This window comes from Erythrolamprus reginae, chromosome 1 (genome assembly GCF_031021105.1).
Source record: "Erythrolamprus reginae isolate rEryReg1 chromosome 1, rEryReg1.hap1, whole genome shotgun sequence".
NCBI lineage: Eukaryota > Metazoa > Chordata > Lepidosauria > Squamata > Dipsadidae > Erythrolamprus > Erythrolamprus reginae.
Genome location: NC_091950.1, coordinates 135,615,737 through 135,630,503, shown reverse-complemented (window position 1 = coordinate 135,630,503; position 14,767 = coordinate 135,615,737). Strand labels below are relative to the sequence as shown.

Here is a 14,767-nt window from a genome sequence, read left to right as displayed (position 1 = left end):
CTCGCCTGGCACAGCCGCTGCCGAGTGAAGAATTTTGACAGGTTCATCTGGTTTGGGAAAAGATAGAAGCTCTTCATAGGAAGAGGAGAGTTTATACAACTTTCTGTCCTTGGTAGAGGGATTAAGGCCAGAGGCTGGAAAATCCCACTGTTTGAGTAAGGCATCTTTAAACAATTTAGGCATAGGAATTACCTCATTATCCTCCTGTTCCTCTGTGAAGTAAGGTAAATTCTCCTCCGGGGGATCAGTGGAAGTGGAGGCTTGTTTCTCCTGGGCTGCTAATCCCGTAGAAATTCTAGCTTTGAGGAGGAGAGATTTGAATAGTTGAGAAGGGAAAATAGTAATTGGAGGAGGGACCTTTATTTGGGATTCCTCATCCTCTGATAAGCCCTGGAAAGGGTCTTCATCCTCCTCTACATCCTCATATTCATCCTGGGAGGATTCTGAATCATCCTGAATAGGAGCTCTGACCGCTGGGGAAGAACCCAAGGGGCGGGAGGAACGAGAAGGAGGAAGAGGTAAAGGAAGCTCATTGATGGAGGAGAGTTTGGCATCAATGGCTTTGGACAACACAGCAAAAATAGATTGGAACTCAGGAGGTAAAGTGGAAATATCAGCAGAAATGGCAGAAGAATTCCTAAAGGCCTGGGAGGATCCTGGCTGGGGGGAATCTTCAATAATATCTGGTTCCTCTGGACCTATGCCCCATAGGTTAGGTTGGGGTCTGTCTAGGTTTGGCTCATCCAGAGATAACACAGGGACCCCAGAAGGAGGCAGACTAGAGGCCTCTGGTGGGTCTTGACTACTGATTACTTGGGCCTGCACTTTCAAACGTTTTGCTGATTTGTCATGAATTTTTTGTAGGGCTAGGTCCCTTCTCTTCTCAGCCCTGGTGACCTTGGTCGAGGGACGGGCCCCTGGAGAAGAGGAGGAAGAGGCCTGGGGGATACTAGTAATCTCATCGCCTGTAGGCCTGGCCTCTCTGGGACCTTTAGTTGTGCCTCTCTTGGGAAAAGTAGCCATAGTCTGACAATTAACAGAAGACAAGGCTGAGCCAATAACTAAATTATAAGGAGAAGATTTCAAGGACTTCCCAAGAGGAATGGATCCTGCTTCGAGGCCTCGAAGCTGCTGAGACGTGAGGACAATCTGGGCAAACCCAGAGTTCGTGCCCCCAAATCCAGCGGGGCCAGCCTCCCTAAACTTTGCAATTAAGTAAAACCAAGGCACTCTGGTTGGAGGCTTAGCCGGTGGAGAATTTAGCCTGGGACCCCCAAGGCCCGCTCCCGGATCCACGCGGTGGACTGAGGCCTACGCGGCTGGCAGAAGGCCAACACGAGAGGCCTAGATATTTTAAAAAAGGGCGCGAAGGCCTTCGCGCCGAAAAAAATCGCTCCGTAGAATTTCTTAAGGGAAAAGCGATCGACTAAGTCCAGGAGACTAGAAGGCGTCTCACTCCGCAGGAGGTATTTTATAAGCCCTTAAATATTTGTATACAATAATAAAACAATAATTCAATGATAAATACTTGCACCAGAACCTCCAGGCCAAGGGATTAGAAGAATCCACAAGCGGCCGCAGGAATCGTAACCGGCAAAACCGCCGGGGGAAAACGAAACCGCAACTTCTCCCAAGGAAAAAAGCCGAGCCGCTTTATTTCTTTTTTTCTTTTAAACGGCTGGCGCAATTAGTGCAAGTAATTGAATAAAGACAATAAATCTTACTACTTTTTTGAAGGAAAGGTCGAAGGGAAGGTGTTAGAATGTTGAACGAGCATTCACAATACAACCGCAGGATATGCGAACTGAGCGAATTCTGGGGAAGGGGCGGATCCGGCAAGCTTTTTTAATACTAGGCTCAGTTCCACCGGATTGGACATGAGCAACCCATGTGACTGCTGGACCCGCTCCTTCAGTACGGAGAAAAAGGATTATCTCAAATGCTGCAGTCTAATTTCATTCAGTGTCTTCTGGCAAAGATTATTCTGAATTAAAAGTATTTTCTCAGGAAAATAGTATTGCATTAAAAACATTTTGATCATGGATTTCTAGCATCCAGTTTCATTAGCAGAAAACCTTAATATCACTAATTTACTATTTGTTTTAGAGACATATTACCACACTAGGACTAGTTTATTGCCCAGTTAATTTCAGCAAATAAAAACTCATCTGAACTCTAGAAACATAGAAACATAGAAACATAGAAGTCTGACGGCAGAAAAAGACCTCATGGTCCATCTAGTCTGCCCTTATACTATTTTCTGTATTTTATCTTAGGATGGATATATGTTTATCCCAGGCATGTTTAAATTCAGTTACTGTGGATTTATCTACCACATCTGCTGGAAGTTTGTTCCAAGGATCTACTACTCTTTCAGTAAAATAATATTTTCTCATGTTGCTTTTGATCTTTCCCCCAACTAACTTCAGATTGTGTCCCCTTGTTCTTGTGTTCACTTTCCTATTAAGAATGGTTTTAGCATCACCTATTATCTTTTTTTCACACTTGTGCAATTAGAGAAACACGATAACTTGCCAGAATGTACATTAAATTTAAGAACACTTTTGCCTTTTATTTGAAGTAACTTTCAGAAAAATAGAAAACCAGGTGAATGTCTGCATTTCTAAGGAAAAGTGCTTTGAATCCAGTGGTCCTTCTTTTCAGGTAATCAAGTATACTGTATATGATTACAGCCTTAAGGTAGAACTCTCTCCACTTGAGCTAGTGATGGATATATCTACACTGTTTTTAAAGCACCAATATAGAAGCAATTTAATTGGGATTATAACCTTAACTGCATTTTAAAAAAAACACCACAATCTCAATCCCTATCTTGTATAATTAGCAGAAAAGAATTTCATTACTGTGTGTTTTGCATCCTACATACATAGCTCTCAGTAATAACAAATATTCCATCTCCAATAAATAGGTCAGTAAAAATAGCTCTGACCTTTTTTTTAGACAAACCAAATGAATTCTCAAAGCAACTGAAAAAAGCTACACAAACAAAAGAATAGTTAACCTGGGTGGCAATATAGATATCCAAATTTCAATTAGTCTCAAAAAAACAAGCAAGATCTCACCTGTTTATAGGAACCTCATGCAAAAGGCAATTATAAATTATTTATGTAGTTGCCACAAAACTTCCAGAATTGAGAGGTGTAAAAATCACAGGTAGCACATGTACGAAAACAGAATTTAAGAATTCAAATCTAGACGACTAGTACTTTCATAAGTCAAGCTTGAGATGCCAGGAAGAAAGGATCAATGGTTTTAAAATATTGATGGTTCGTACTAACCAAGCACATCACATGGTATTAAAAAAAAATTAAACAAATCCTTCCTGACCCTAATATTGCTGGATGTATATACAAAATTACATACTCAAGTCTGGGAATGGAAATAATTCAGTCTAAAACTTACCACATTTCTAGAGTTGTTTATACTTCTTAGTCACAACTCATATTCAGCAAATTGACATTATCAAACTTTGTGATGCCATGATTCCCTAATCCTAAAGTATTTATATGAAGGCCTCATGGGAAAATGAATTTATGTGATAACCTCACCAGTAACAAATGCATAAATAATGAAATAAACATGCCATTTGACAGATGAAGGAGGGGATGTATCCCTCACTTGAAAATCAAATAACTCCGCAACATAGGTAACTATCTTCACACCCTGAGAAAGTCTAAGTAGAGGGTCCAGCCCTCAAGGAAAACACTCAAGAAAGATCTGCAGTAGAGCATGCTGGCCTCCTGTTATAATATATCAACAAAAAGTTTCCAGTGGATTGAGTATCAAGCTATAATATGACAAACATACTAGGGAAAGCCATCTTGGAAGAGGGAAAAAAATAAAATTAGGCAGCAGTCAGTGATGAAACTACAAAAGTTGTTGAAATCAGTCATATCTGGATATTATATATGGTTATGTCTAGCACTAGCATCTTGGAGGACAGGGGCGACATACAAATTTAATAAATAATAATCACTAACTTCCAGACATATGAAACAACTGTGGCGGCCCACTCTGTTCCTGTCCTCTAGTTTGAAAACTCCTGCAGTATTTATTACAGCATGGTCAATCAAATTTGATAGTAACTATCCTAAATACCTGTCAGACAAACTACAAGTATTAAATATTTAATTTATATTTATTTATTCAGATTTATGACTGCCCAATTCCCAGTGACTCTAGGAGGGATATAGATTTTTTTAAAACATAAAACAATATGTATCAAAAACACCAAATAAATTTGGTTATCAAAAAACACTAATCAAAATAATATCTTCCTAGAGATGGATTCATTCAGCACCCAGGCCCTAGGCCAGTAGGAACAGCAAGATTTTTAAGAGCCTTACAAAAGGTTGATATGATTGGGGCTATCCTAATCTGGTGAACAGGAAAAGGAGAGAAACCTTTAAGCAGAGCAGGCTCCATAATAGAGAAACCACATTATCTTTTGTCCCATAATCCCATTAGATGCATTGCTTGGCGGAAAGGCCCCAAAATATGGCAACACTGTCCAACTTGGTGGAAATTTTAAAAAGTTGTATAGAACAATATCAATAACTCACAGACACCTCTAAAAATGATCTGTAGTAGAGCATGTTTAAATATTAGCACTGTTGGAACTAAAACAGCACTAACATAAACACCCTGCAGCATTTTATTAAGATCCCTGGCTTATTAAGATTCAATTTTGCAGCAAGAGACCCACACCTCTACTTTGGAAATAATTACTGATTACTTCAAAAGCTTTTAGAGCACTATCATTAAAAAAAAACCCAACACCAGCTGAAGTTAACATTTTCCCTCATGCCCAAGTTAAGGCAATGGGGAAAAATTACAGACTAACCAGGTGGCGGCTTTATTCACAGGGGAGAATACATTTTCGATCCTTCTTCACTAATGTAGAACAAACAGATTATTTTGTTCACAGAAATGAATCTGAAGCTATTTTATTAATATTTATTAATATTATTTTATTAATATTGTTTCCTCGTTGTTTATTTGATCCCTATGACAATCATTAAGTGTTGTACCTCATGATTCTTGACAAATGCATCTTTTTCTTTTATGTATACAGTATATGCACCAAAGACGAATTCCTTGTGTGTCCAATCACACTTGGCCAATAAAGAATTATATTCTATTCTATTCCTCACCATAAATCAAAACCCTGCCTGGCTTCAGGCATCCACTCTCTAAAAACCAGCCTAGGTAACCCTCTACTTTTACGAACAGTTGACCTCAAATCTCGAGTCCAGAAGTCACCGAGACACGTTTAACATATCCATTAAGAAGAGGTAAAAAATTATATTACAAACGATCGTTTTAATTTCCATTCATCTAACAACAGAAAAGGACATGGGTGGCGTTTTCCTTACCTTCCCAGGTAAATGAAATCAAAGGACTGCGGGTGGCAAGAAAACCCAGAATAGGTGGGAATGTACTAACGCGTGAGGTTCCTCTCATTCTGTCGGGGAAGGGGCCCTTCATGGGAATCCTACGCGTCCCACAAGGGAGCCGCAACGGGGGGGTTCCCCTGCTTTCCCACCCGCCCCGGCCAGTGAATGGGAAAAAGACGCAGGCCCGGCTGCGACACAGAATCGAAGGCCGGGGAGGAGAAGGAGGGGGGGGGGGGCGAGTGCACTCAGGAAGCAAAACAAGCCGGGCCACTAGGCCGCTGCCGCTCCAAGTGACGAGCCAGAGGGCAGCATTCCGCCGCTTGCGCTTCTAAGAGGCCGGGACGCCGAAGGGACGCCGGCCGTGGCGACGGAAAGGCCAAGCCGGCCTCCCAGCTCCGGTTCCTTCAGGACCTGCTTCCTGCAGCCGAGGCGTTTCTTCAGCGAAGGGAGCTGCCGCCACCCCCGCCCCGCTCGGCTCACCCCTGCCCTGGGCCTACGAAGAAGGGGCGTCCGCAAGCCCCTCCCCCACCCCTCCGAAGGCAGATGGACTCCCGAAGCGCTTACTTCAAGCGAAGAGGGTCTCCCGCTCGGGCAAGCCAACCCCTTTGCCGCACTCAAGCGGGAAAACTGCGGCTCCCTACCATCATCGACTCTTCAAGATGGCGGTCATATCGGCTTCTTCGAACCCTCCTGTCTCCGTCCCCCCATTCCTGCCAATCAACCCTCCGCAAGTCACGCCTTCGCCCAGCAGGATTTTTTTTTCTATTGGACGGCAGCTAAGCGTTCTGTTTTCTATTGGTTCCAGAGCGTAGTCGATCATTAAGGTAACCGATTCGCTATTGGGTAACAAAGGGATAAAGACCGGGGTCACGGCTTAATTTGACCCAATCCGCGAATTCGGAGGGGTGACTCCGGCTTCCTACCGTCACGCCTTAGCAACAGCTGTACGTCACTTTGAAAGACTTTCATGTCGCCCAACTACGAAGTCCCATTCCGTTTAAAAATAAACCAATGGCAGCCAATCGTTTTAAGGGCTCGGTCCAATTGCAAGTCACGGGGGGCAGAGCTTGAAGTGCCTCCTCCCACGGCGCTCTTTACTAACGAACGTGCTGTTCTATTGGACAAACATAAAGAGTCCAAATTAACGTCATAAAAGCAAAGAAGTAGAACTGCCTGGCAACAACGATTTCTCTCATAAGTGGGGGAGGAGTTAGAAAGCTGTCGATCAGTTAAAATGGCATTTCTAAGCAAACTCAACACTGCCGCTCCGAAGGGGAATTAGCTCAAATGGTAGAGCGCTCGCTTAGCATGCGAGAGGTAGCGGGATCGATGCCCGCATTCTCCAGTTTTTATATGTAACCTTTTTTTTCGGGGGAAAAAAAGTCTTCACAAGTTTGTTGTGATAATGACAGCAATTTTCTCAAACACCGGCTCTAATTCTATTTCCCCCCCACCAGACCCTTGCACACACCAACGATTAAGTGCTCTTATCTCTGCTATTCCTCAATCTCTCCCCCTTAACTGGTTTTGGGTTAAAGTTGGCTGACAGGAACTGTTGCAAATCTAAGTGTGCAAGCTACCGTATAAAAATTTTACAGAGGTCACCCAAAGGTCCTTTTTCAAGAGGCAACTGGACTTGCTTTGTTTTTTTCTTTGAAGACATTTCACTTCTCGCCCAAGAACAGACTTGAGCAAGGGGCGGCCCGTGGGCCACATCCGGCCTGCCCACTGCCTGTGACCGGCCTGCCCGCTGCCTGTGACCGGCCTGCCCGCTTTCTGTGACCGGCCTGCCCGCTGCCTGTGACCGGCCTGCCCGCTTTCCGTGACCGGCCTGCCCGCTTTCCGTGACCGGCCTGCCCGCTTTCCGTGACCGGCCTGCCCGCTTTCCGTGACCGGCCTGCCCGCTTTCCGTGACCGGCCTGCCCGCTGCCTGTGACCGGCCTGCCCGCTTTCCGTGACCGGCCTGCCCGCTTTCCGTGACCGGCCTGCCCGCTTTCCGTGACCGGCCTGCCCGCTTTCCGTGACCGGCCTGCCCGCTTTCCGTGACCGGCCTGCCCGCTGCCTGTGACCGGCCTGCTCGCTTTCTGTGACCGGCCTGCCTGCTTTCCGTGACCGGCCTGCCCGCTGCCTGTGACCGGCCTGCTCGCTTTCCGTGACCGGCCTGCCCGCTTTCCGTGACCGGCCTGCTTGCTATCTGTAACCAGTCCACAGAGGCCGGGCTCCGCTCCAGTGCGAGGATGAAAGAGCTCTTGAAAGATGAATCATGAGGAAAGCGGGAACCGGAGGAGTCCCGGCAGACATGGTGAGCTCTTTCATCCTCGCACTGGAGTGGACCCCGACCTCCTACCGAGAGCAACCAAGCACAGAAACCACACAAACACTCCAGCGCAGTGACTGTGGTGCACCATGTTGCCCTAAAGCAAACAATTAGGGGTCTGTAGAGTGGGTCTGGGTGTTTAGGTCAGGCCAGGGTCTGGGTCTTTACAGTATTGGATAGAACTGTGTTAATTATAATAGTCCGGCCCTCTAAAACCATCCCAATTTCTCATGCGGCCCTATGGCAAAATTAATTGCCCACCTCTGCTCAAGAAGCTTCTTCAGTTCTGACTAGAGGCTGGGGGAATGTCAGAGCTGAAGAAGCTTCTTGGACGAGAAGCGAAACGTCTTGAAAGAAAAACAGTGAAAATCCAGTTGCTTCTTGAAAAAAACACCTTTGGGGCAACCTGGATGACTGACAATCTCTCAGAGACATTTCCAGATGTGAGATTTTTAGCATTAGTAGGAAGGAAGGAGGGAGGAAGGAAGGAGAGAGAGAAAGAAAGAAAGAGACAGACATGGAGAGAGAGAAAGAAAGAAAGAAAGAAAGAAAGAAAGAAAGAAAGAAAGAAAGAAAGGCCATTTCTTCTATCAGCACCAGAAGAGAATCCATGGAGCTGCTGTTTCTTTCTTTCTCCTCATTGTTAAACTTAAAAGAATCAACTCAAGAAATAAAAATACAAATGGCACAGTACATCCCTTGGATTGGATATACTCATGAGGATTTGGGGTGGGAGAAACATAAAATAACTTCATTGTCACTTTGAATGTATACTAAAATGAAAAAAATATAAAAATTAAAATATAAAATCCAATTTTGTTCGATATATAGCTCTCAAAGGGTCACCACTTCCAATATACACTACCCAAACATGACAAAATAAATAAATATATTACATATGTTATATGACCCAGAGAAAAAGAGAAGAGAAAAAAATGTATGATCATAGGCAGCACCAGGACTGCTCTACCTGGGCACAAAGTGATACAAAGACTTCTGCCATTTGGATAGTGAGCAGGCTTTGATGCATGTCAATCAAAGTCATCTCTGGTGCATGCGAGTATTCAAATGAGTCAATTTACCTACAGAGATTCCTCACGTTGACCTTACTTGTTATACTTTAGATATCTTGGTAATGTTAACCACATGGGTTTTTTATTAGTTTAAAGCTTAGATTTTTTTTGTTTAGAAAGTGATGTAGAATTTTATATGCAGTAGAATTGGTTGACTAATTGCAATCCCTTTGATAGCACAAACTGTGTTTATTATTGAATATTTTTCATTTTTTTCATCTTTATCATGCTTTATGTTTATATTATTTTTTTAATGTTTAAGATGTTTATGTTTAAAGGGATAGGTTTAAGGGTGGGCTAAGCTTATTTGTAGACATAGTTTAACCTGTTTTAAAAACTAAGCTTTAATTATTACATAAAACCCCATTTCTTCTTAGGTTACCCTGATATCTTCCTCATAAAGTTTCAGTACATTACCCGAGGGACCGAATAATCAAAAGTCTGGTAGCAACTAACACATTTTATTAAAATTTCACGGAAGGGCATGACTGCTAATAAAATCTGCTGATTGGAAAAGAACAGACTGCTATTCTCCTACTATGTCTATTTAGAGACTGAAAGATTCTAAGCCTGAGAGGGGAATAGTGGTGGCAGAAGAACAAAAGGAGAAGAAAGGAAATGACCGGTATCCCACCCACTGACACGGGGAATATGCAACAGGCTCCTCCAGGACAGTTGCTCCTGTAGGAACAGGTGGCCTTCATGCAGGCTTTAGGCTGCAATCCTAAACTGGACCCCAAAGCTTTCACTTGCACCTCTCACCACAGGTTTCTGTAGCCTACGCCAGTGTTTCCCAACCTTGGCCATTTGAAGATATTTGGACTTCAACTCCCAGAATTCCCCAGCCAGCGAATGCTGGTGGGGAATTCTGGGAGTTGAAGTCCAGATATCTTCAAGTGGCCAAGGTTGGGAAACACTGGAAATGGAGAGCTGCCTTTGAACATAACCCAGTGATTACAATAGGTGCAAAATGCAGTGGTCAGGACACTAGCAGTGTGAACTGATGCTGTAAAATAATATCATCTTGTGTTCTGGATTATTTCAGCAGTCATTTCATTCTTGTTGTACTTTCTCACAACTGCTTGCTTCAATATAGAATTATAATATATATATATGTGTGTGTGTGTGTGTGTAAAATGTTTTTTTAGCTGGAATTCCAGCTAAAAAAACATTTGACACATACAGAATATAGTTGTCGGCTATAAATAAAAAATTAACTGCCTTGTAATGGTCCTGGGTTGGACCTAGAGGCAAAAAGGAGCTGTGACGTTCCTTCAATATACCAGGGTGATCCGACATAAAAAAACCAAATATATATATATATATATATATATATATATATATATATATATATATATATGGTTGGATCTAGAGGCAAAAAGGAGCTGTGATGTTCCTTCAATATACCAGGGTGATCCGACACACACATATATATATATATATATATATATTTCTGGTGACGTTTCGATGAGGTCCCACTCATCATCTTCAGGCTGGTGTTTCTGTCCATCTAGTCTGCCCTTATGCTATTTCCTGTGTTTTATCTTAGGATGGATATATGTTTATCCCAGGCATGTTTAAATTCAGTTACTGTGGATTTACCAACCACATCTGCTGGAAGTTTGTTCCAAGGATCTACTACTCTTTCAGTGAAATAATATTTCCTCATGTTGCTTTTGATCTTTTCCCCAACTAACTTCAGATTGTGTCCCCTTGTTCTTGTGTTCACTTTTCTATTAAAAACACTTCCCTCCTGAACCTTATTTAACCCTTTAACATATTTAAATGTTTCGATCATGTCCCCCCTTTTCCTTCTGTCCTCCAGACTATACAGATTGAGTTCATTAAGTTTTTCCTGATACGTTTTATGCTTAAGACCTTCCACCATTCTTATAGCCCATCTTTGGACCCGTTCAATTTTGTCAATATCTTTTTGTAGTTGAAGTCTCCAGAACTGAACACAGTATTCCAAATGTGGTCACACCAGCGCTCTATATAAGGGGATCACAATCTCCCTCTTCCTGCTTGTTATACCTCTAGCTATGCAGCCAAGCGTCCTACTTGCTTTTCCTACTGCCCGACCACACTGCTCTCCCATTTTGAGACTGTCAGAAATCACTACCCCTAAATCCTTCTCTTCTGAAGTTTTTGCTAACACAGAACTGCCAATGCAATACTCAGATTGAGGATTCCTTTTCCCCAAGTGCATTATTTTACATTTGGAAACATTAAACTGAAGTTTCCGTTGCTTTGACCATTTATCTAGTAAAGCTAAATCATTTACCATATTACAGACCCCTCCAGGAATATCAACCCTATTGCACACTTTAGAGTCATCGGCAAATAGGCAAACCTTCCCTACCAAACCTTCCCTTATGTCACTCACAAACATATTAAAAAGAATAGGACCCAGAACAGACCCTTGTGGCACACCGCTTGTAACCTGTCTCTGCTCAGAATACTCACCATTAACAATAACTCTCTGATGTCTATGCTTCAGCCAGCTTGAAATCCACTGAACTATCCAGGGATTAAGTCCAATCTTCACTAATTTATCTATCAGCTCTTTATGTGGAACCGTATCAAAGGCTTTGCTGAAGTCCAGATAGGCAATATCCACGGCACCACCTTGATCCAACACCTTTGTGACATAGTCAAAGAAATCAATGAGATTAGTCTGACATGATTTGCCTTCAGTAAAGCCATGCTGATTTGGGTCCAATAAGTTATTGTTTTTTAGGTGCTGATTTATCCTCTTTTTGAGTAGAGTTTCCATCATTTTAACTATAACTGATGTCACGCTAACTGGCCTGTAGTTACCAGCTTCTTCTCTACTGCCCTTCTTGTGGATAGGCACAACACTGGCTATTCTCCAATCCTCAGGAACATCTCCTGTTAACAGGGATTGGTTAAACAAATCAGTCAGGGGGGTAGTAATGACAGATCTGGACCCATTGCCTTATTTATCTTTAATTGTTCAAGTTCTTCTAAGACATCGGCTTCTCATTACTCTAACTCCAGTAATTTAGTTTTTTATTTACAAGATTTATATGATTGCCTTTCTCATATTAAATGACTCTAGGCAGCTCACTGCACCCATAACACATAGTTAAAAGCAACACCCATCCTAGTGCAGGGCTTGGTGGAAGAGCCAGTTCTTCACAGCCTGCAGAAGTCTAAACCATATTCAGCATTAATATTCTTAATTTAATTCAATTTATTAGATTTGTATGCCGCCCCTCTCCGAGGACTCGGATTCTTGTCACAAAACTGAATTTTATATTGTATTTCTTTCTCCATTGCTTTCCAGTTGTATCAGATCTAAAAAGTCCATTAAACTACCGTATTTTTTCAGAATATAAGACACACCCTTTTCCTCTCTAAAAGAGGCTGATCATTTGGGTGCGTCCTATACTCTGAATGTAGCTTTTTTCCCCCAGTCCTAACTAGCTGCTAGCGATCTTCCCAGCTCTTACCTTGCAGGCTCTTTCATTGTTTCTCTCTGCAAAGAATGTTTTCCAAGCCCTAAATCTTTCCAGGAGTTTTTTCATTGCTCTAACTTGCTCCAAATAAGTTTCTTTCCAGCCCTAACCAGGTGCTAATGATGTTCCCAGCTCTTACTGGCTTGCAAGCTCTTTCATTGTTACTCTCTGCTATGAATATTTTCCAAATCCTATCTTTGTAGGTTTTTTCCCCATTATCTACGTGCTCTGAATGTTTCTTTCCAGTCCTAACCAGGTGCCAACAAGGGGATAAAATAATGTGCTGAAGTTGATCGGATGATGAATATCTGATAAGCAGATTCTTTTCCCTATTTTCCTACCCAAAACCTAAGGTGCATCTTATACTCTGGTGTGTCTTATACCCTGAAAAATATGTGTAAAACATGCACATAGAAGGCAATGAAAAAGTATTAAGAATCTACGCACAGAGAAACATACTCCAATGGTACAAATAAATACACACTGGTTCTAATTCATTAAAAAGGCCATCCCTATATTTTGAAATCCATTAACAAAGTAATAATACAAATGCAAATAATGAAATTCTTAGAATATGTTTCTGAATAAACAAGACTGGGTTAATTGAAGTGTTGTATTATCCATCTTGACATAATAAATATTCCATTTGAATATATGCATGTCAAAGCCTTTTCTGGTTAGGGTGATTCAAAATGATCCATATTATTTGTAGTCATTTCTGACTGGCACTCAAATTTACGAAAGTAATGTTAACATTATTTAGTAATTTATTTTTTCACATTATGTCTGCAATGTCACTATTCCATCCTACTTATATTCATCCAAAGGTGAAATGGAGTGAGCCAGATTCCAACAGGGAAAAATAGGTGACCTACATATTGATTAATACTGGACATATGGTGGCTACTGTGGGGGGAGGGAAACCTTATTAAAATATTTACTTCTTGGCAGAAGGATTGCTTCAAAACTATGTCTCGTGTGCTACTGAAGCACATCTGCAGAGAGATTTTAAAATACTTCTTGGTTTTGTTCGAAAGAAAATATAATACGTATTAAAATATTTCCAAGCATTTGACTGCAATTTTTAAATACACCACTGGAGGGCAGTCTCATACCACCTGCTCCAATATTTTTATACAGTTCTGTACTTTCTATTATTCATTGCCTTCTACAGTGGGTAGCTTTCAAATGTTGGTATCATCTGCTGCCGCCTGCTGGACTCAAATTTTAATTCTGTTCTCTCAGGATCCTCATAATGAAGATACCAGAGGCTGACACAGCCAAAGCTGAAATCCACAATACTATAGACCAGTGATGGCAAACCTTTTTTCCCCTCAGGTGCCGAAAGAGCGTGATTGCGTGCTATCACGCATACGCGAGTGCCCACACTTATAATTTAATGCCTGAGGAGGGCGAAAACAGCTTCCTCCCCCGAAGGCTCTCTGAAGGCCGGAAATGGCCTGTTTCCCAACTTCTGGTGGGCCCAGTAGGCTCGTGTTTCTCCCTCCTCGGGCTCCAAAGGCTTCTCTGGAGCCGGGGAAGGGTAAAAATGCTCTCCCCATCCCCCTGGAGGCCCTCTATAAGTTGAAAATGCCCTCCCAAAGCCTCCCTGTGAACCAAAAATCAGCTGGCCCTCATGCACACGCATGCTGGAGCTGAGCTAGGGCAACAGCTGGCGTGCCAGCAGATATGGCTCTACGTGCCATCTGTGGCACCCGTGCCATAGGATCACCGTCACTTCTATAGACATTACTTGCATGCTTTTTGTTTCAAGGATAAACTGGTCCTATGTTTCTAGAAGAGAAGGAACCACGGTAGCCCAAACAGGCCCAGTAATAAGTTTTGGTGATATAATAGCCAGTGTCAGTGACAAACTGTTTGTCAGGTTATGACTCACTTGCTACCATTGCCCAAATAGGGCTGCGATTTGTCATAATAATCTCAAGCTGATGCTAAAGCTGTCATGATACGTCTCATAATAAATACTATGCGTGAACAGTAAATGCAGCCTAATGGGTTTATTTTAACAGCTAGGTATTTTAGCATTTAGTTTTCCTTGCCCCTTGCACTGCCAAAACTTGACTATTACATTTTAGCTTGTAATACTGGTATTCCAACTCCCCCCGGAGATTAGGATTGCCCCCACCCTCCTTGCCTTCTGCAAACTCCTTAAAACCCATCTCTGTCGTCAGGCATGGGGGAATTGATTCCTCTGGACCGTTTTTGTTTTATGTATGGTTTGTATGAGATGTATGATTGCTTTTTATATTGTTTTAAAGTGCTTTTACTATTGGATTTGTATTATTTTATTGTTGTGAGCCGCTCAAAGTCTCCGGAGAGGGGCAGCATACAAATCTAATAAATAATAATAATAATAATAATAATAGTAATAATAATAAATTCCATGTCTTATAACAGCTCATTTAGTGATATTTCAAAGTTGCGCTCGAAAAAAGTGACTTATGACCATTTGTCACC

The 14,767-nt window shown here is 42.1% G+C and overlaps 1 protein-coding gene and 1 non-coding gene across 17 annotated transcripts in view; one reads left to right on the top strand and one right to left on the bottom strand.

Moving 5' to 3' along the window:
* The window catches only part of PPP6R3 (protein phosphatase 6 regulatory subunit 3), a 92,735-nt gene extending 86,572 nt beyond the window's left edge, over positions 1–6,163 (bottom strand). For 3 of the 16 annotated variants that reach the window (XM_070765912.1, XM_070765977.1, XM_070766013.1), the window contains exon 1: positions 5,982–6,153. Coding sequence is in view for 2 of the 16 variants with exons in the window: in XM_070765986.1 (XP_070622087.1) it covers positions 6,059–6,064 (6 nt within the window). In the remaining 14 variants the exon portion in view is untranslated. Of the gene's footprint in view, positions 1–5,396; positions 5,891–5,981 lie in introns of those variants that run through there. The other 13 variants (XM_070766034.1, XM_070765950.1, XM_070765939.1 and 10 more) reach the window with 13 other exon arrangements.
* A 526-nt stretch (positions 6,164–6,689) lies between these two features.
* On the top strand, positions 6,690–6,762 carry TRNAA-AGC (transfer RNA alanine (anticodon AGC)). The gene has a single exon. It is a non-coding gene; the product is annotated as a tRNA-Ala (tRNA).
* Positions 6,763–14,767: the final 8,005 nt, after the last annotated feature.